At 42.3% G+C, this 20,850-nt stretch overlaps 2 protein-coding genes across 2 annotated transcripts in view; one reads left to right on the plus strand and one right to left on the minus strand.

Annotated features, from left to right (window-relative positions):
- Window positions 1–20,850, minus strand: part of CENPJ (centromere protein J) — a 209,777-nt gene that overhangs the window by 25,803 nt on the left and 163,124 nt on the right. The gene's annotated exons all lie outside the window — the stretch shown is intronic.
- The window catches only part of PARP4 (poly(ADP-ribose) polymerase family member 4), a 46,562-nt gene continuing 25,765 nt past the window's right edge, over window positions 54–20,850 (plus strand). Inside the window, exons 1-19 of the mRNA XM_053385835.1 lie at window positions 54–250; window positions 3,965–4,104; window positions 4,478–4,706; window positions 6,283–6,376; window positions 7,206–7,278; window positions 7,454–7,561; window positions 8,479–8,628; window positions 9,084–9,221; window positions 9,741–9,911; window positions 11,095–11,246; window positions 12,034–12,171; window positions 13,333–13,431; window positions 14,677–14,869; window positions 15,569–15,713; window positions 16,332–16,456; window positions 18,471–18,602; window positions 18,728–18,814; window positions 20,005–20,169; window positions 20,419–20,465. Of these exons, the coding sequence (XP_053241810.1) occupies window positions 3,973–4,104; window positions 4,478–4,706; window positions 6,283–6,376; window positions 7,206–7,278; window positions 7,454–7,561; window positions 8,479–8,628; window positions 9,084–9,221; window positions 9,741–9,911; window positions 11,095–11,246; window positions 12,034–12,171; window positions 13,333–13,431; window positions 14,677–14,869; window positions 15,569–15,713; window positions 16,332–16,456; window positions 18,471–18,602; window positions 18,728–18,814; window positions 20,005–20,169; window positions 20,419–20,465 (2,378 nt within the window). The 5' untranslated portion in view covers window positions 54–250; window positions 3,965–3,972. The remainder of the gene's footprint in view (window positions 251–3,964; window positions 4,105–4,477; window positions 4,707–6,282; window positions 6,377–7,205; window positions 7,279–7,453; window positions 7,562–8,478; window positions 8,629–9,083; window positions 9,222–9,740; window positions 9,912–11,094; window positions 11,247–12,033; window positions 12,172–13,332; window positions 13,432–14,676; window positions 14,870–15,568; window positions 15,714–16,331; window positions 16,457–18,470; window positions 18,603–18,727; window positions 18,815–20,004; window positions 20,170–20,418; window positions 20,466–20,850) is intronic.

Genomic DNA, 20,850 nt, shown 5'->3' on the forward strand with positions numbered 1-20,850 from the left:
GGCCGGCTTTCCCCCTCCGGCAGCGAGGTTGCAGCGGCCCCTCCTGGTATCCGGCGCAACCTCGGGGGCGTGAGCCTTGTCGGAACCAGGAAGCGAGCTGCTGCCAGGGCTGGGGCGACGGGCAGCAAGCAGGCAAGGTGCTCTTCGGATTTCCTGCCTCGTCCTCGTTTCTGATTTCCAGGCGGAGCAGATCAGTTAACGGTGCCGTCTGACAGAGGAGGAAGGGTTGCCAACTTTCCTGCCCGGCAAGGTTCCTGTGCCTTTTATTTACTGGTTGTTGCATGACAGCAGGCACCGCTTTCGCTTTCGTTGCAGGCCGGCGGGGGGGGGGCAGGGAAGGGGAAAGGAAAAAAAGCTCCACCCACGGAGATTTTGCTCCGTGTCCCGCAATTGTATTAAAGGCACAGGGATAAGGGCGCTGGCAGCTTTGTGAACGTGTGAAAGGGTCCTGTTTTCCCTCTCGGGGTTGCATTTTCTTCTGTTTCGTTTCTCTTTGGGTCAGGCGGTAGCGCAGGGATAGGGAACCTGCCGACTTCCCGATCGTGGGCGTAGCCAGGATTTATGGGGCTGAGTGCCCACCTGTCATCCTCTCTGGCTCTGTCTAGCAGATTCGGAATGAAATGTCTCATTCAACAGCAGTTGTTTTAAATCACTTCCTTTTGACTCCCGAGTGCTCAGAAAACCCTGTCAAAATCTTTCCACAATTTCTACTTTTAGTGGGGGCAGCTGTCCCCCCTGCCAATGCTCACCATGTAGCTGAACTAGAACTCCCACCATACCTAACTTTGCAGCAGAACTTATTCCTCCAAAATTTTACTGTAAGCTGTATTTCATTTTAAAAAAAAACCTATAATGCATATATATACACACACACACTGACCAAACTGCAGGAGGCAGTGGAAGACAGGAGTGCCTGGCGTGCTGTGGTCCATGGGGTCACGAAGAGTCGGACACGACTAAACGACTAAACAACAACAATACACACAGAGAGAGAGAGAGAGAGAGAGAGAGACGCAGGTGGCGCTGTGGGTTAAACCACAGAGCCTAGGACTTGCCAATCAGAAGGTCGGCGGTTCGAATCCCCGCGATGGGGTGAGCTCCCGTTGCTCGGTCCCTGCTCCTGCCAACCTAGCAGTTTGAAAGCACGTTAAAGTGCAAGTAGATAAATAGGTACCGCTCCGGCGGGAAGGTAAACGGCATTTCCGTGCGCTGCTGTGGTTCGCCAGAAGCGGCTTAGTCATGCTGGCCACATGACCCGGAAGCTGTACGCCGGCTCCCTTGGCCAATAAAGCAAGATGAGCGCCGCAACCCCAGAGTCGGTCATGACTGGACCTTATGGTCAGGGGTCCCTTTACATTTTCTCATATATATATATACTGTGTATATATAAATCCCAACACCCTCGAAGCAGTTTACAAGAATAAAATCAGCATGAAAAAGTGCAACCATAATTTAAAACATACAAAAACTGAAAACCACAATAGAATAGTGTAAAACAAATTAAAATTCAGAAATTGACAGAGTGTTGCTTTCTGCTTAGAAATGCATCTCTTTATGTTGCTTCCTTTGTAAGATGTATTTCAAAAACGTGGGTGTGATGCGGTTGTAGCTGGCCTGTGGGCTTGCTGAACTACAACCCCCGTCATTCCTGGTTATTAGCTCTGCTTGCTGGGGCTGATGGGAGCTGAAGTTCAGCTGCCCAAAGGTTTCCCATCCCTGATTTAAAGTACAGTAAATGACTTATAGACAGTTTTACACCAGAAATGTTTAAGTCTTGTGGGAGCAGACTGCAGCATAAGTTTGTTCAGGGCTATTTCTAGAAACTTTGGGAGCTAATTAGCTCCAAGGAAATTTGTTCTAAATTTAATGTTTGCATTGTTCTGCTGTTTCGTTTGCTGCTTTAGGAGGAAGGGCAGGATAGAAAATAATCTTTTTCTACAAATAAAGGTTGGTGCTCACACATTGAGATCCAAGGTATTTCTTTGAGCTACATGAAGCTACATGAGGATAGATTATCTAGGGACAATCTCATTGCAGGCCATTTTGGACTTTACTTACAGCCCAATTGTCTGCCTAGGTACTTGGAAAAAAGCTGCACTTTATACTCCATTATAAAATAGCCTGTAAACCGGTTTTTGAAGGGGATGGCTCTTTTGATTAGTTATATTAGAAAAATTGTTCACTGGTGCTCTCACAGTGTAAAACTGTATCTTAGCAACTGTAGTATGTAAATTGCTGTAGTCTGTGTCCTGCATTGAGCCTTTTATGTAAAAGTGCATGCATTTATATGCATAGGTACTAGAAACAAGAAGCACCCACAATTCTCTCACACACCTGTATATGCTTACCTGGAAGTAAGTTGCATTGAATTCAGTGTAGTTTATTTCTGAGTCAACATGTGTAGGACTGCATTACCAGGGGAAAAACCTGCTTTCCACCTATGGTTATATACCGTAGTTATCAGAGGACTAGCTGGATTGCAGTGCAAGCATCAAAAAGTATTCTGGCACCACAAAGACTAGCACACTTACGTAAGTTTTCGTAGACCAGGATCTCCTACGTGATTAGATATCTGAGGCATTATCCTAAGCTGACAGGTATATCTGTTCTTGTGGGTGGGGTTGGTTGCAAGCAGTGAAATGAGAGAGAAATGATGTGCACACATGATCTACTGTGACAGTTATGCTAAGGCATGTAAAATAGGTTCGGTGACATCCATTATCTTGATTCAAGCCACAGGTGATAGATTTAAACTTCCTTGAATATTGTAACTCAGCCATTTCATGCTGGGCTCCCCCTTTCCAGTTCCTTTGTGCAGCGATAGCCATTTGTCAACAGTGTCCTGGGAGGTTTAAATATATTTCCCTTAGTTTTTTAAAATTCTGGTTTCAACTGCATGTACATTTGTTTGTTTGTTTACAAAAGTATTTCTGTACCACCACATCATAAAACATCACGATTAAAACAATACAGATAATCATTAAATGACTGGCTGATCAAAATAAATAAAATTAAATGGCTGAAAATTCCTCTCAGCGTAATAAAGTATTAGAGAGATTCCTGAAAGTCCACAGTGAGGAAGATGCCTGCAGAATCTGTGCTGGAAGAGTGTTCCACAGCATGTGACCAGCAATACTATATTTGTGTCCATTTATTATTATGCCTTCTGTAGAACACAGAAGGGCTTTGCTGGTATAGATCACACTGGAATACCAGCAGGTGAACAAGACTTTGATGTTGTGGCTGATGCATTTAAGTTCTGTGATTAGGGCACAGAGTTGACAGCTGGGTTTGTTGAAGGGTCTGAACTCAAATCTTCAGATTTTTACATTATGAGAAAAGCGGAGTGGGGGAAGGAGTATCTCCTCTTTTCTTCCCTTTGAGTAGGACCTCAGGATGGGTTGACTTTTTCCTGTGCAAACCAGGCCATTGTCAGATTATGCTTTGGAGAGCAGGAAACTAATGTGGACTAGTAAAAAGCTTTAATTAATGTCAGGTTTGGATGTTTCCCATATGGAATTTCTATGATAAAGATGTCGTGGAGGATAGGGACCTAGAAACAGATTAAGAGGAAATGACAGGTTCGTCATGAATGGGTGTTGTGGGTGTTGTTCAGTAACTTGAAAACCATACCTCCTTTACCTATAGAAAGATTCTGGGACACTGAGGTCCAGCACTGAGGACCTTCTGGCAGTTCCCTCACTGCATGAGGTGAGGTTACAGGGAACCAGGCAGAGGGCCTTCTCGGTAGTGGCACTTGCCCTGTGGAATACCCTCCCATCTGATGTCAAGGCAATAAGCAACTATCTTACTTTTAAAAGACATCTGAAGGCAGCCCTGTTTAGGGAAGCTTTTAATGTTTAATGCTGTACTGTGTTTTTAGTATTCGGTTGGGAGCTACCCACAGTGGCTAGGGAAACCCAGCCAGATGGGCGGGGTGTAAATAAGAAATTATTATTATTATTTTGCAGGATGACGGTGAAAATTTTTGCAAACTGCGTATTCTTTGTGAAAGTGAAAAAATTATCCGTTCTGGAAAAGAGCAAACTGAATGGTTGCATTAAAGAAAATGGTGGGCAGATTAAATTTGTTTTAAATCATGAGGTAAGTTTTAAATGGTTAGTTATTTGTTGTAAACAGAGGTGTAAAGCAATGTAGCACTTTATGCTCTGGCTGCTACTGCATTATTGAAGGGATCTTATTGATCATTATTGATGCTATTATTGATGATCATTATTGATGGGATCTTATATATTTTGCTTATATGTGGCCTTAGGAGGATATGTGCCTCAATGGGGGGCCAGGGAGGGGATTCTGAGGATGTCTCTATTACTTGGGTTTGGTATGACACCGAGTAATGGCCTTGGTAGGTAGTGTAGTGACTGTTGCCTCAAGATTCTTTTTGTGTGTAGACCCACAATATGTTCCTTAGTATGAACAGTTCATTTTCTAAACTGAACCCCTCATTACATTTTAGTGTACTCATGTAGTCACTGATGACGCTACTGCACTCAGCTCCATTCATCTGAAAGCCGTCAAGAAATATCAGCTGCCCATTGTAGGTGCTGATTTCATATGGAACTCAGTTAAAGAAAGAAGACTTTTACAGGCTGATGACTACGAAGCCCAGCAGTCATGGAGGGAAAATTCTCATGGACTAGAGTCTTCCTCAGAAGACGAGTTGCTGTGGGAACACTCCTCTGGAGGTAGAGCATTTTGAAGTCTATTAAACTAGAATAAGATTGTGTAAATTGGTTTCTGTTTGCCCAACTTATTCACATTGCCAAAAAAAAAAAAAAAAAGGATTTTGGGTTGCAGAATTTCTGTACTAGTAAATAGAAAGCTGAAGCTGGGCAGGGGCCATAGCTCAGTGTAAGAGTGCATGTTTTACGTGTAAAAGGTCTCAAGTTCCATCACTGGCATTTCCAGGTAAGGCTAGAATGATTGGAGGGTGGCAACATGAGAATGGGCCTTCTCTGCAGTGGCCCCCTGTCTGTGGAATGCTCTCCCCAGGGAAGTTCACCTGGCACCTTCATTATGCACCTTTAGGTGCCAGACAAAAACATTCCTTTTTAACCAGGCCTTTGGTTGATTCAATTTAAATCCTATGCCCTTTTAAAATGTGGGTTTTTTTGGGGGGCTATTGGGTTGTTGTTTTTATTTTTATTGGGTATTTTGTGTTTTTATATCTTGATTTTATTCCGTGAACCTCCCTGAGACCTCCGGGTATAGGGCGGTATATATATATTCAATAGATAATAATAGTAATCCTAGAGAGTCATTCAGTATAAGCAACACTGAGCTTGGTGGAATAGGGAAGTACCTTGATTTCAGACTGTTTTCTTTGTTCCTAAGAGTACCCTGATAACAATTAGGCACCAGGCAGAAACATTCCTCTTCTCCCAGGCCTTTAGCTAATTCTGTAATATATGGCCTGTTGAACTGTGTGTGTGTGTGTGGATAATGCTTCTCTTTGTTATTACATTATGTATTTTTGTGTTTTTATACAGGCGGTGACCATTTTGCGCAGGGTTCTGTTTCCGGTCCCCATGCGCAGTGGAGTGCGCATAAGCCTGCCCTCTTCCACCTCCAGTCTGGCCGACCCCTGTTCTGCCCTGCCCCACTTCTGCCCCTGTTCTGCCATCTTCTGGGTCTAAAAGGACCCAGGCATCGGCAGCCACACGTCAATTGGACACACACAAAATGGCCACCGCTTGTATTTTAAACCGCCCTGTCATTCCCGGATGAAGGACAGTATAGAAATTTAATAAAATAAATATTTAATATCTCTAGTGACATTAGGCTCAACCACAATACAGATGAAAAGCCAAGGAAATAAGAAAGTGGTCTAATCTTTTCCTTTGTTGTGAAGTGGCATGGACAGCGGTTGTGTCTCATTGGAGGGCAGAAAGGAAAGAGTAGGTTTACTGCAAATGGCAGGATCTGTCTACTGTTGCAGGAAGATAATGTGTCTTGGCAGTGGTTGAGGTAAAATGGCAGCCCACATCTGGTTAAACCCTAAAATTAGGTGGGATCCAAGCGCTGAGCTGTATGTTGGTGCCGGGGAACAAACCAAGTAGCTTGCTGTCTACAGGGTAGTTTGGTGGGCTGAAGCGAAGCAAAATCATTTACCGTAATACATCTCTCACCGAAAACTGCCTTTCAGATTCTTACTATCTTTCTTGATTTTTGAGATTTATTAGTTGCGGTTCATATACATGAATGCTAATTCGAAAAGCAGCTGGTGGGCATAAGGAAAATAACTACTGTCTTAATAAATAGTTTACGAAGATGACCACCTAGAAAAGAGGACTCCTGGAAAGAATGAATGGAACAGCAGCAGGGCTCAGGACAATAGCAGTGTGGGTGAGCTAAGGTAATTTTCTTGGCTTCTCTGGCTTCTATTTTTCTCACTTAAAGAAGAAGAGACATTCTCTCCCTTTGGAGAGGGATTTGGTGCTCAGGGGTAAGCAAATGCTTTGGAGGGAGAACATCCAAGGTTCCCTACAGCTGCTCTGTTATTAGAATTGGCAGGATCAAACAGGTTTGTGACTGGCCCAAGATCACCTCCTGAGCTTCATGGCTGAGTTGGGATTTTAATCCTGGTCCTAGTTAAACACTTTAACCACGACACTACCAGAGCCAGTGTGGTGTAGTGGTTAAGAGCGGTAGATTTGTAATCTGGTGAACCGGGTTCGCGTCTCCGCTCCTCCACATGCAGCTGCTGGGTGACCTTGGGCTAGTCACACTTCTCTGAAGTCTCTCAGCCCCACTCACCTCACAGAGTGTTTGTTGTGGGGGAGGAAGGAAAAGGAGAATGTTAGCCTCTTTGAGACTCCTTCGGGTAGTGATAAAGCGGGATATCAAATCCAAACTCTTCTACTACCCAGTATTAAGATACCGTACTTTTCATATGGAACCCTTGACATATTTAAATAAGCAAGCAAAATGCAAAAAGAAACCTGCCTTTGTTTGTTAGCACTTTTAATCAAAATAAAACTCAATCACACTCTTGTTCCTATGCAAGCCTTCACCACTGACTTTTGAAAGAGTTCAGAAGTCTTATATGTTTCCATTAGGTGGCTGACTTTAATATTGTAGGCTTACAGTTTACTCAGAGGTGAATCCTGGTGGGATGGACTGCAGCCTCAGTTGCATTCAGTAATAAAGAGTCTGGTGTTGCTGTTTTTTTTTATTGGTTCCAGATCAAATAATGATGAAAATGTTCCTTATTTCCCTGAAGGCTTTGTGGTTGCAAAGTATGATGTCCTTGAACAGGTAAGAACTTCAATATTGCTGATGGTGTTAAATGGCTTTTGTTTGACTTTTTAATTATTTTGTGAAGCTATGCTGCTTTGGTTAGTTTAGTCAGGTTAAAAACTTAATCGAATAAATGGGTCTGATAATGCCTACCAAATAGAAATGCACTTAAACACCTTTTTCCCCGCTCCAGGTTACGGCACCTGGCAGGTATGTGGTGGTTGAACTTCAGTGCTCTCAGCAGTACTGTGATTATCCTTTCTGCATAAGCACATGCTACAGTCAGCTGGATGGGAAAGAGGTAAGTTGGGGTGGTTGTTATGATCATGCATTAGTTTGTTTCTTTGATGTTGTGAATGCTCTTGAATGAGAGAGGTTTCGTACGTTGTGTTATGCTCTTGCTTAATTTTCTGGATTTTATTTTCCCCCTTCTTTTGTTTTAAGTAATAATAATAATAATAATAATAATAATAAATGTTAATTTTATTTTACTCTGGGTGGCTTCCAAAGTATATAAAAGCACTAATAAAACATTGCACATTAAAAAGCTTCCCTGTACAGGGCTGCCTTCAGATGTCTTCTAAAGGTTATATAGTTACTCATCTCCTTGACAACTGATGGGAGGGTGTTCCACAGGGTGGGTGCTGCTATTGAGAAGGCCCCCTCTGAACTGATTTCCCTGTGGGTTCACTTCTCACAGTGAGAGAACTGCTAGAAGGGAACTGCCAAATCTCTGTGTCCCGGTTGAATGATGAGGTTGGAGGCGCTCCTTCAGGTATACAGGGCCAAGGTCGTTCAGCACCAACAGTTTGAATTGTGCTAGGAAATGTAGCCTTATACCAAGTCAGATCATTGGCCTGTCCAACACTGTATTGCCCACACTGACTGGCAATGGGTCTCCAGGATTTCACACGAGGGACCTTTCCAGTCACGAGCATAAGCCTGTCTAGCAGCCGATAGGGCCGCCTTTTCTACCCTGTGACCTAAGAACTGTCGCAGAACAATTCCCAGGGTTCGCTGCTTGCAATCACATTTCGAGCAGGTTTGTGTGTCTTCTCAAACCCACAGCTGGATGCCTCACAGCACAAGGAAAACTAGAATTTAAGTTTGTCTCAATGCCAGGATAATTTATGAGAAATGTCTCTGTTTTTGTGATTCTCTTCCCCCCTCCCCTTAAAAAATAATAATACTTGAATTGGGACACTCTTTTGTTCTCAGTTCAAGAAACGATTTATACCAGCAAGGACTTCTGAAGAGGCTAGACTAGTCTATGAGCTTCGTACTGCAAATCTGAAAAATGAGAATTACCAGTTCAAAGAAGATTTTCCCCATGAAGTGGAATATCTAGCTTCAGAAAAGCTGCAAGAGGTTAGTGTGATTTTTTTAAGGATTCAGTTTTCTGTGTTTTTAGCAGTTCTGTAAGTCGCCTTGAGTCCTATCATGGAAAAAGGCAGAGTATAAATACATATATAAGAAGAAGAACAACAACAACACAAAGTCAGATTCTCATTTGCTTCCCCCCTGATGTGGCAAAATCACATGAGGGGAAGGAGCCAAACAGGCCCTTAAGAGCAGCATGCATCAGTATGGCAATCATTCATTTTAAACCAAAAGTTATTGATAGTTAAGGTTTAATGTGGCATATGAACTGGGACGTTAATTCATAGAATCATAGGCTTGGCTGCTTCTGTTCCTGTTTTTAAAAATATTAATGCCGTTCTGAAGAGAAATGTCAGTTATTGAAATTCACGACATGTTCTCTGTTAGCTCTGTTTTACCATTGAGCACTTCTGGGTGGCCTGATCACATTGGTATGTTTGCAGGTGCTTATAGCAGAAGCCACAAATTCCAGCTCTTTGCCTGAAACAGTCAGCAAGTTTGTGGAACTGATCTGGATTGAAGCACTTGGACACCTGACTCCGCTGCTGGCTAAACCAGTAACCGAACTCAGCCTCAACGATGTAAGGCAATCCCACTTGCAGACATTGGCTCACTCAGAGCGTTTAATTCCCTTGAATGCCAACAGAAATACAATGCCAAACAAATGCGCTTTCTGTTTCTGGATTGTGACAGCCAGTGTTGCTGTGATAGGTTTGTCATTAAACGTATTAATGGTTTATTTCTATGAAGGCAAAGGATGCACCTCTCTCTCTTTCCTTTCTGTTCTGGCTACAGCCTCTGTAAGTGCATGTCCTGCTATGTGGAAGTCATTCTCTTGTGGTGGAATCCCTTGTAGCTGTGCCCCCCCCAATCCTGCAAACTGTAGTGTAACCCCCACCAAGCTACAGTTCTCAGTACCCTTAATAAACTACAATTCCCAGGATTCTTTGAGGCAGGCAGGAATGTGCTTTAAATATATGGGATGTATATGCACCCTTAGCCCTCCTTGTCTGTCTCTCTTCACATTTGTCTGAGTCTTTAAAAAAAAGAAGGCGGCAAGAAAGAAAATAACACATTTTTATACCACATTTTCTTAAAAGGTGAGCAGAGCAGAAGGTATTTTGCTCCGAGCAAGGAAGGCACTGGATGAATTGGAATCTCCGAAAGAGAAAATGGAGATAATGTCAGAGTTTTATAAAATCATACCTCACAAAATTACGGATTATGACGTAACCAGAAAGTTGTTATCTACCAAGCACAGTCTCTGTCAGGTAACGTTGTTGAATCTGACCTTTGCTTTCAGTGTATCCTATGTATAACCAGAGTTTGAGTGTGTTGTGCTCAGGTGGGGAACCTGTAGCCCTTCAGATGTTTGTTTAATTGCATTATTTCAAAAATGTATGTACTGCTTAATTACAGTTGTCTCTAAGAGGTGCACGGATGACTCAGCAAAATTAAAAATGTGGTAAAACTATAAAATTTATTTTAAAAGCCTGATGGAATAAATTTCACCCCTCAAATGAGCAGAAAATATGATTCTATCCTCTTTGAACAATAGAGAGTTCTTATGCTCCAGAATTCCTGTGGACTTTGGTCCAGAAGACAGATTTTGAAAGTATTTGCCAAGAGGGAAAACATTTATGTCATCATAATAGTGTTTGTCTTGTTCTCCTTTGAGCATTTCTTGGAGGGTCCTGTTGGCTTGTAATGATAATATTTTTTTTTTATACCCTGCCCATCTGACTGGATTTCCCCAGCCACCCTGGGCAGCTTACAGCATATATGAAAACGTATGTACATCACACAGAAACAGTTCTGGCACTATATTTGGTGCCCAAGCATCATTTGGGGGAAGCCTAGTACAAATTTGCAGCAAAAAAACCTTGCCACATGAGTTCCATGATCCCATCCCATATATTCAATCTTATGAGTCACAAAATGAAAATTTCTATTTTAATTATGAAATTTACATTTCTGAAATTTGCTCCGTGTTGTCACTGGGGATTTTCTCAGTTGAAGAAGAGTCCTATGAAGCTTGCTGACTATTTTGTGGGTGTTTGGTTGTTCAGTTGATGATTTGATTTTTTCCACCCCCAAATGCAGAAGTGGAGAAGTTTGACAGGTGGCCTCTTTTGCCCACAGGGATCTTCTGAAGCCCCTTTCAAAGTGTTGTCTTGCTCAGCACTTTGGGGAAGGGCTTTGCAGGTATTGCTGATTGGTGGTGTCTGCAAGTTGCCTCCAAGTTTTGACTTGAGTTCATTAGCCCTGAGGGTCAGAGGCGCCCAATCCCTGGTCTTAACAGATTTAAAAAATATTATTTGTTGCATATATTTCCTCTGAGGTAAGCTGCTCTTGGGCCTACAGACAATGAACAGAATGTAAATTATAATAAACAAATAAAAGCTTTGTTTTGGAAATACAAACACTGAATGTTGCTATATTATTTTTTTATAGCTAATCAGGGACATGCTGAACGTTCATGAAACAAACATGTCAATTCCTAACCCACCGTCCCTTTCCAAGTACCGAGCTTTGAGATGCAGGATATGTCCTGTCTTTGGAGAAGAGTTTCAGGATATTGAAGAAAAGATGGACCAGTATACTGGGTGAGTTTCAGTTGTGATGTGTAATTTCTGGGTTGTACTACCCAGATTCAGTAATCATTTTTTAATGCCGTAATATGATTTTGAAGGACCTCAAAGAATCTTTTCTTAAACACTGACATAGGTGGTAGATTCAAAACATTTATAAAAACCCATGTTAATTGGAAAACATACTTACTCTAAGAGCCTGGTTTCAAAGGCCTCTGCGTTTAACTTCAGAGAAAAGGTCTGTTCACACTAAACTTCACTAAATTTGTATAGAACTCTAAGACATGGTTTACAACAAACCGTGAGTCATCTCACAGACATGCAAACAAGCGATGGCTAGTATCTTATGCCTTGGTTGCATGACAAATGTCTTGGTGCTCCCCTAAAACATAGTTAATCAGCCAAACCATAGTTAAAACAAACCATCATTCATTAGGCCATCAACAAACTGGATTAGTGCATTCAAACAAATCAAGCTTTGACTAATAAACCGTGGATTACTGTTTGTGTGAACCAGACCACCGTGAAGATCATTGGACTACTGGAAACAAATACAGACAGACAGAAACACACAAACATTCTGGGTGAGAACTATTGCTCTACGAAATCTTGTGAGACATGAAATATGTAACATGTATAAATCACATGTTCCTCTAAGGAGAACCTCGGGCATATTCAATGCATGTGGCAAAATGCTCAATCTCATTTAGTGACTCTGTGGCCAGAATAAATCTGGGGGCATAAACGGGGGGGGGGGGAATGCATTTTGTGAACATTCTATTTGTTTTAAATTTTCTTGCAGTGAACATCCCGTAGAAGTTTTGGAGATCTATAGAGTAGGCAGAATGACGGAAGTAGCGGCTTTCGAGAGCCACCTTGGCAATGTCCAGCCTTTATACCATGCTTCGTCTGTTCACAACTTCGTTGGAATCCTCTCTCGGTAACGACTTGCGTCATGGTCTGTCTCAGCTTTGCAGGTGGTTTTCTGCTGCGCATGAGAGGCGAGAAGGCAACAGAGCCATTCGGCCAAAGGCTCGATTATCTTTCAATGACAATGGCCACATTTGGACAATCCAATTCTACCTTTACGTCAGGATATGCACAAATCGCATGCACCCACACGCACACCCTTGTTACTGCTTCCTCTTCTGAGAGCCAGTGTGGTGTAGTGGTTAAGAGCGGTAGTCTCGTAATCTGGGGAACCAGGTTCGCTTCCCCACTCCTCCACATGCAGCTGCTGGGTGACTTTGGGCCAGTCACACTTCTTTGAAGTCTCTCAGCCCCACTCACCCCACAGAGTGTTTGTTGTCAGGGAGGAAGGGAAAGGAGAATGTTAGCAGCTTTGAGACTCCTTAAAGGGAATGAAAGGCGGGATATCAAGTCCAAACTCTTCTTCTTCTTCTGTCTGTGCAGGCTGTGAAGCAAACCCAAAAGTTTCCCATTAATGTCCAAACAGGAAACTGTGGTTTACTGACACCCCTGTGCAGGCAATGGGTGTCTGCAAGCTGTAAGTGGGAAAGTTTGGGTGCAGTGGGGCAGCCCATCTCTACAGTCCTCATCCATTGATGGTGAAGAATGAGGGAGATAACTAGACTCCACACAACCTGGGCTCCTTTGTGTCTGTTTATCCCTTCCCCCTTCCCTTTCCCAATATTGATACACATATTACTAGCGTAGAAAAGCTGTGTGTCTGCACGTCAAGGTGCTTTACCTCAGAGGTGGGGAACCTGAGGCCTAGGGGCTGGGTACAGCTCTCCAGTTCTCTGCCTCTCTAGCCCTTGGAACTTTTTCCAGGCCGCATTCCTCCTCACTGAGCCAAACTCCTCACCATCCCATCTCTGCACCTTCCTGCTTTTGCCTTGCCAGATTGTGTCCTTGCACTGTGGCAATGCCTCTTGCTTGCCTGGACAGAGGATGGAGAGATTTGGGTATGTGCTTAGAAACCTCCCGGCTTTTTGCATGGCTCAAATACATACAAGAGCTCTGTCGTCTTTTGCCTCTGGCTTTCCTGCCACTGCCTTGCGGCCTATGAGGGAATACGTCCCTCAAGCGAAAAAGAAAGATTATCCACCTTTACTGTGTAAATCTTCTGCTTTTCTAGGGGACTGCTCTTGCCAAAGATTGTCGTTGAAGAGCATGGCGTGGAAAGAACGGATTGTGGGCACTTGGGCAGCGGCATCTATTTCAGCGACTCCGTAAGGTCTGCAGTTCTCTGGCAGTAATAACAGTTGAGATCTTATCATTCATTGCCTGATGGGGAGTGCTATGTGTGTTGCTCCTGTTATTGTTGTTGTTATTACTATTAATTAATTAAGGCAGCCCTATTTAGGGAAGCTTTTAATGTTTGATGTATTAGAGGATTTTAATATTTTTTTGGAAGCCGCCCAGAGTGGCCGGGGAAGCCCAGCCAGATGGGTGGGGTACAAATAATAAATTATTTTTATTTATTTATTTATTTATTTATTTATTTATTTATTTATTATAAATTTGAATACCGCCCTTCACCCGAGGATCACAGGGCAGTTCACAACATAAAAATACAAAATGAGAACACAGAATACATAACAAAACAAGCACAAACCAATAACAAACACATTTAAAAGGGCATAGAATATTAATCAGCCAATGGCCCTTGTTGAAGAGAAACATTTTCATTTCTCCTAAAGATATGTAATGAAGGCAACAGGTGAATTTCCCTGAGGAGACCATTCCACAAATAGGGAGCCGCCCCAGAAAAGGCCCGTCCTCACGATGTCTCCCTCTGGACCTCTTGCTTCTGAGTAAACTTAAGTGCCACTTCACATGCTTTTCCCCACAGAGAAATCCCTTTTGAGAACCAGAGTGGAGTATCGGACTTAGGCTGCATACATAGCAAACATTGAAAGCACATGATTTCCCCTAGAGATTCCTGGGAACTGTAGTTTGCTAAGGGTGCTGGGAATTGCAGCTCTGTGAGGGGCAGTGTGAGACCAGTGACATTAAATTTGCGTCCATTATTTTGCTTTATGTGGAATGCAGAATGGCATATGTACCACACTGGAAGGTGCGTTGATAAGTGAACCCTTGATGTTGTGACTAGCACTATAAAGTCCTGCAGATGAGTTGGCATTTGGGTTTGTTGTAGGGACTGGACCATAATAAACATAGGCTACATACACTTCATACACTTAAAGTCCATTTAAAGCATGCGTCTTCCACAAAGAATCCTGGGGACTGTAGTTCGTCAAAAGTGCTGGGAATTCTAGCTCTGTGAGGGGTAAACTAGGGTTCCCAGGATTATTTGGTGAAAGTTATGTGCTTTAAATGCTTGGTATGTGTGCATTTTTGGGCTGAAGTGGCAAGAGCCACAAACCCCGCATGTCTTTTTCTGTTGGTTAAACTCAAGCAAGTACTTAAAATATTTGTCCGAGTATAACCAATCAGCTTCTTCTTCTTTGTTTAACAGTGCATGCATCAACTACTCTTGGCCAAACAGAACAGATGGAACCCGGTTACTGCTGATTTGCGATGTAGCCCTTGGAAAATGTTTTGAAACAGGTCACATGGACAGTTCGTTAACCGCAGCACCGCCAGGCTACGACAGCGTGCATGGACTTGCCAGGAAAAAGGGGAAACTGAGAAAGGGAAGAGACTTCAAGGTACCAGTTCGAGCTATGTTGTGGTGTTGCCCGCTGTTGTCTATTAAAGGCATAATATGCCTTGATAAGCTATGCCTCTGAAAATGTTGATTGTTTATTGATTTAGAGCACTTGTACCCTGCTCTTCAGCCAAAAAGGCTCCCTGAGCAGCTTACATGCAATCAAAACGAGACAGTGTCTACCAACTATCTAAAAGAAAAAGAGAAAAAAAGCACGACACAAAAGGGAAGAGGGACTGGGAGGGAAGAGGAAAATCAAAATCACAACTAAGGCACACCAGTTTCTAAACACCCCTGACATAAACCCTCCAGCCCAAGGGGTCGTATTCGATGTAATCCCTACTCAGAGTAGACCCACTGAAATAAATGGACACAACCATCTGAGAGCCATTAATTTTAACGGGTAGATTTTGAGTAGAATGCAGTTGGATACAACCCTAGGCCTCAGCTCTGTGTCTTGTACATACCTCTCCACGATCCATCTTACCACCTCTTAAGTCTGTTGCCTTTTTTGTATGTTTCTCAGTGAGTTGTAAGTGGCTGCTGTGGAACTTTCTCTAGCTAAATTGACCTTTTGCCGCTGCCTGCTTTCAAAAGCTTCCTAAGTGAGGAGGCGACATATCGGCTTCGCTCACTAATGCATCAGTTGCTCTTGTAAAGCTCTTAACGTTTACTTCTTGTTTTCTTTTGTTTTCATAAGGATGACGAATTTGTGGTGTACAGAGCTAGTCAGGTCAAAATAAAATATGTGGTTAAGTTTTCCCTCGCCGGTGACAAAGTGAAGGAGTTCCATCCTGAAATTCAGGAAGTTCCGCCTTCGCTAGAGCATCAGCCACAGCCCGAAGGTGAGAAATTCTTACCTAAAATTGTCTTGTTTCTTTGGTGTATTCTGCAATTGGAGTTTGAAATTGAAGCCTAACCCATTTCCTTGGTGTGGAGCTATAAAGATTATGCCAAGGAAAACCCATGAAAGAATGAGGAGGCCAAGGTGACTCCTGTTCCCTTCATAAGATCACATCTTTTATTCCCATACAGATCCTACCTATGCTCTAATTTTCTTTTCTCTGTGCCATATTTCAAAAAGTGATAATCCGGACACAAAAGTTGTGCCCCAGTTTTTGTGTAAACACCCAAGCCATAGGATTGCTTATCCCATGGGCTTTTGGTCTGATCTAGCAGGAATTGTTAATGCTTTTATTCTCTTTCTCCATTTTTATTACATGAATACAGGTGCATATGAGCATATTTAGTTTCTCTGTTACTTCTTTCCTTGCTTTTAGGTAGCAGAACTAACATTTGCCATCAAGGCCAGGCAAGATAGTTGCTTGCAGAGAGTTTTTTGTTTTCGTTTTTTTTACACTTTTAATGCTGAAAATTACTCTGAACCTTTACAATAAAGGGGTTTTGCCTTCAATAAATCATCTCTCTCCCCCACCCCACCCTGCCTCTTAATATTTCTTTAGATTATCAAATGCCAAGTAAAAATCTGCTGAATAATGTGACTGCTGGTCTTCTGGACAGATCTGGAAACCCAATTCCTCTCAAAGGTCTTCATATCAAGGGACGAATAGTAGACTTCGTAGCAGAGGTAATGCCAAGGCATTCATATTTCTTTTCTAGGGATGTTAAATATTTCCTTGTGGGTTTTTATTTTATGTTTATTTATTTATTTTTACAAAGTGTAAAACAAATCTGTAGACAAATCCTAGCCCTGATTAATGTTGCTTTTAAATATTCAGTGAGTTAAGTGTGTTATATCAGCAGACTCTCAATTTTTTAATTAAAACTTTGATTTTTTTTCAGGGGACAGTAGGGGCAACACAAATACATTTATTTGTTTCTTTGTTTATGTGTCTCTTCCTACACACCATACCTAAGGTGCTGAAGCAACTAAAAATCTGGTGGGAATCAATAAGTAGTGGGCCTTCTGGATGTCAAAGAAATAATGAAACCCTCAATACTGACTAGGATGCTGCCATTAAGGCTGTGTACACACTATACCTTTAAAGCACATTTGAAGCACATTCTTCCCCTCAAAGAATTCTGGGTACTGTAGTTCATTAAGGGTTGCTAGGAACTGTAACTCTATGAGGGGTGAACTACAGTGACCAGAATTATTTGGGGGAAATAATGTATCTTGAATGTTCTTCAAAGGTATAGCACATTTAAACGGTGTTTCTGTGCACTCTGGCTTCCATCACAGAGTTCTATTGCACCAGAAGCAGTTTAGTCATGTTGGCCACATGACCCAGAAAGCTGTCTGTGGACAAACGCCAGCTCCCTTTGCCTGAATAGTGAGATGAGTACCATACCCCATAGTCAAATTTGACTGGACTTAACCGTCCATGGGTCCTTTACCTTTTCACTTTTTACATCTGCAAAGGAAGCAGACAACATTTTGAGTTTGGAGAACGGCTGAGAAAGACAGCAGAACCACGTTTGAGCTCTTTGGGTATTAAATATTTCCCAGTGGACTTTGATTGCTGTTGGAGTGTTTTAAGTGTTGCCTCTATGTCTGCTCAACTTGTATATTTGTAAATAAATACAAATACTGTATTGCAAAACATCAATAACCTCCCAATGACCTCCTCCTAAAGGGAACCAAACCTGGGTATGTGCTGCATACCTGGAACTCAGAAAAGTGGAAAGTGTCAATCACTTCTCCTACCTGGGCAGTTATCTTTTCACAAGGGCTGACATTGATGTTGAAATCCAGCATCGCCTGAGCTCTGCGAGTGCAGCTTTCTTCCGATTGAAGCACAGAGTGTTTGAGGGACATTCGCAGGGAAACCAAAATGCTTGTTTACAAAGCTATTGTACTACCAACCTTACTGTATGCTTGTGAAACGTGGACCACTTATAAATGCCATCTCCAGCTCCTTGAAAGATTCCATCAAATGGTGTCTCCAAAAAAATTAACATATCACTTGGGAAGACAGGTGAACTAATGCCAGTGTACTGGAAGAAGCAAAGATCACCAGTATCAAAGCAATGTTTCTTCAACATCAACTTCGTTTGACTGGTCATGTCGTTTGGATGCCTGATTATCATCCTCCAAAGTAACTATTCTGAACTCAAAAATGGAAACTGTAATGCTGGTGGTCAACAAAAGAGGTTTAAAGATTCTCTCAAGGCAAATCTTTAAAAATGTAATATAAACACCAACAATTGGGAAACACTGGTCTGTGAGCACTCCAATTGGAGAACAGTCTTTACCAAAGGTGTCATGGACTTTGAAGATGCTTGAACTCGGGACGAAAGGGAGAAACGTGCTAAGAGGAAGGCACGTTTGGCAAACCCTCACCATGATCAACTCCCACCCGGAAACCTATGTCCCCACTGTGGAAGGACCTGTGGATCCAGAATTGGCCTCTATAGTTACTTAGGGACTCACTGTTAAGACTGTGTTCATGGAAGACAATCTTACTCGGCTATGAGTGATCGCCGAAGAAGAAGAAGCACATGAAACATTTCCCAGAGGGTGTTATTTAAAATGTTAATCTTGGAAAGGAAAGTGCTTCCATAAAAAATGTTTTTCTTGGAATACATGGCCTGGTGTTTACCTCATATCTATCCACAATACATGCATGTATTTCTTTCAGGTTGTGGTGTTCCAGGTCTATGAAAATCAATCAGACAGCCCCATTGAAGCAAAATACGTATTTCCTTTGGACGACACAGCCGCTGTATGTGGATTTGAGGCTTTCATTAAAGGGAAGCATATAATAGGAAAGGTAAGATGATTCAGGGATGGGAAGAAGAGACAAAATATGCGGCGGTGGGACTGCAGTAAATGTGACTTCGAAAGAACCTATTTTTTAAAAAAAAATCAGGATGATTTATTATATAATTTCAACAGGTTAAGGAAAAGGAGAAGGCACACAGAGAATACAGAGAAGCCATCAGTCAAGGACATGGAGCTTACTTGATGAATCAAGATGCACCGGTAGGTGTAGTAATAAAAACTACTTATGCCTTTATAAGAGATCAGCATACACTGGCCTTCGTTTGTTTTACTGATGAAACCAAGCAAAGTGCTCTGGCTTGAAAGCTGTACCCTGCATATGAAAAATGTCAATCAGCAGGTGAAGGTGGAGGAGATGGCCACCATAGCAAACTCTGTTTTTTTTCTCCACTTAGGGCTTAGTTTATTATTTGATCCTGACTTGATTTTAGGATGTAATTTAATTATTGTTTGATTTTATACCAATGTTATATATTTGATGTTGCCTTCCTGAGCCCGGTTTTGGCCGGGGAGGACGGGATACAAATAAAAGTTTATTATTATTTATTATTAGCCACACCTCCTCTTCCACCGCTGCTTTCTCCCAGGGAAAACTTATTCTTGTTGTTGTTGTTGTTGTTGTTATTATTATTAAAAATTTGTATACTGCCCTTCATTCGTAGATAGCAGGACAGCTCATGACATAAGAATACAATACAGTGGTACCTCGGGTTACAGACGCTTCAGGTTACAGATGCTTCAGGTTAGACTCCACTAACCCAGAAATAGTACCTCGGGTTAAGAACTTTACCTCAGGATGAGAACAGAAATCGCGTGGCGGCAGCGGGAGGCCCCATTAGCTAAAGTGGTGCTTCAGGTTAAGAACAGTTTCAGGTTAAGAATGAACATCCGGAACGCATTAAGTACTTAACCCGAGGTACCACTGTATGTATAAAAAAATACAAAATACATCATAACAATGAGAACAAAAACGAACCAAGGATCTCCCCTCTCACAACGCATGTGAAAGGGGAATGGATCTCAATCAGCCAAAGGCCTAGTTGAAGAGCAAACAGCTATTTGGGTTTTCTCCAGATTGGAAAAGGAGCAGAGCAAGGGGAAAACCACTCAGTCCCATGCTTTCTAGGCATGGAACAAGGGGAAGTGTGGTCAAGCCCTTCTAGCCAGCAATTATTTGTGGTTATTGCCAACCACACTACCTTTCCCTCTTCCATTAGCCCTGTGTGGCATGAGGGAGACTCTCTCTCCCCAGTTGCTGGGTTCCCAGCAACACCTCCAGGGCCACAGACTAGTCTGGGACGTTTTCAGTATGCTATAAAAGAAAGCAGGCCATGTCATTGTTTTGTAAATGGCAATTTGTTTCTGTGTGCATTTCAAATATCCTTCTGTAGGACATCTTCACCGTTTCTGTGGGAAACTTGCCTCCTTCAACCAAAGTCCTCATCAAAATCACCTACATCACGGAGCTCAGTTATGAGAACGAATGCCTTGCCTTCCACTTGCCGGCTGCTGTGGCGCCTTGGCAACAAGACAAAGCGCTGAATGAGAACACACAGGTGAGGGCCTCTTTCCATCAGAAGGAAGGAAGGAAATCCTGCATTATAATGGTGCAAACACAATTGTTGCCGTTCTCCACAACATGTTTAATTGCACCCAGTGCTGTTTTTCTGGAAAGAGAGGTGCTGGAACTTGCCATGAACGCCACCCTTATATAAAGGCTATGGCACCCACCTAATGGTGGGTTTCAGCCAGAAAAAGCCCTGATTGCACCCATACAGACCTCATTGTTTTTGTTTGTTAACTAGGACTCAGTAAGGAAAGTTTCCATTAGGCAAGTTGGAACAAAACCCGGGTAAGTAGAATAAATTTTGAAATGTGTCCTTTAAAAGTTGTCTGTATTTTAAATAAATGCATGGGGGTTTTTTCTTTAAAAAACAATATTGCAGAATGAAGCATTTATTTTTCCTCATTTGCATTTATTCTTCATCACTTTCTGACAGTAAGAGCTATTCAACAGTGGAACGGCCTCCCTTGGGAGGTTGGGGGCACTCCTTCCTTGAAAGTTTTTAAGCAGAGGTTGGGTGGCCATCTGTCACGGATGCTCTAGTTGAGATTTGTGCATTGCAGGGGGTTGGACTAGATGACCCTTGAGGTCCTTTCCAACTCTACAATTCTATGGTTTTTATAGCCATGAAAAGACAGATGCTCTGTGCTTTCTAAGCAATTTCATCAATTTA

The sequence above is a fragment of the Podarcis raffonei genome, chromosome 4 (assembly GCF_027172205.1).
Source record: "Podarcis raffonei isolate rPodRaf1 chromosome 4, rPodRaf1.pri, whole genome shotgun sequence".
Lineage (NCBI taxonomy): Eukaryota > Metazoa > Chordata > Lepidosauria > Squamata > Lacertidae > Podarcis > Podarcis raffonei.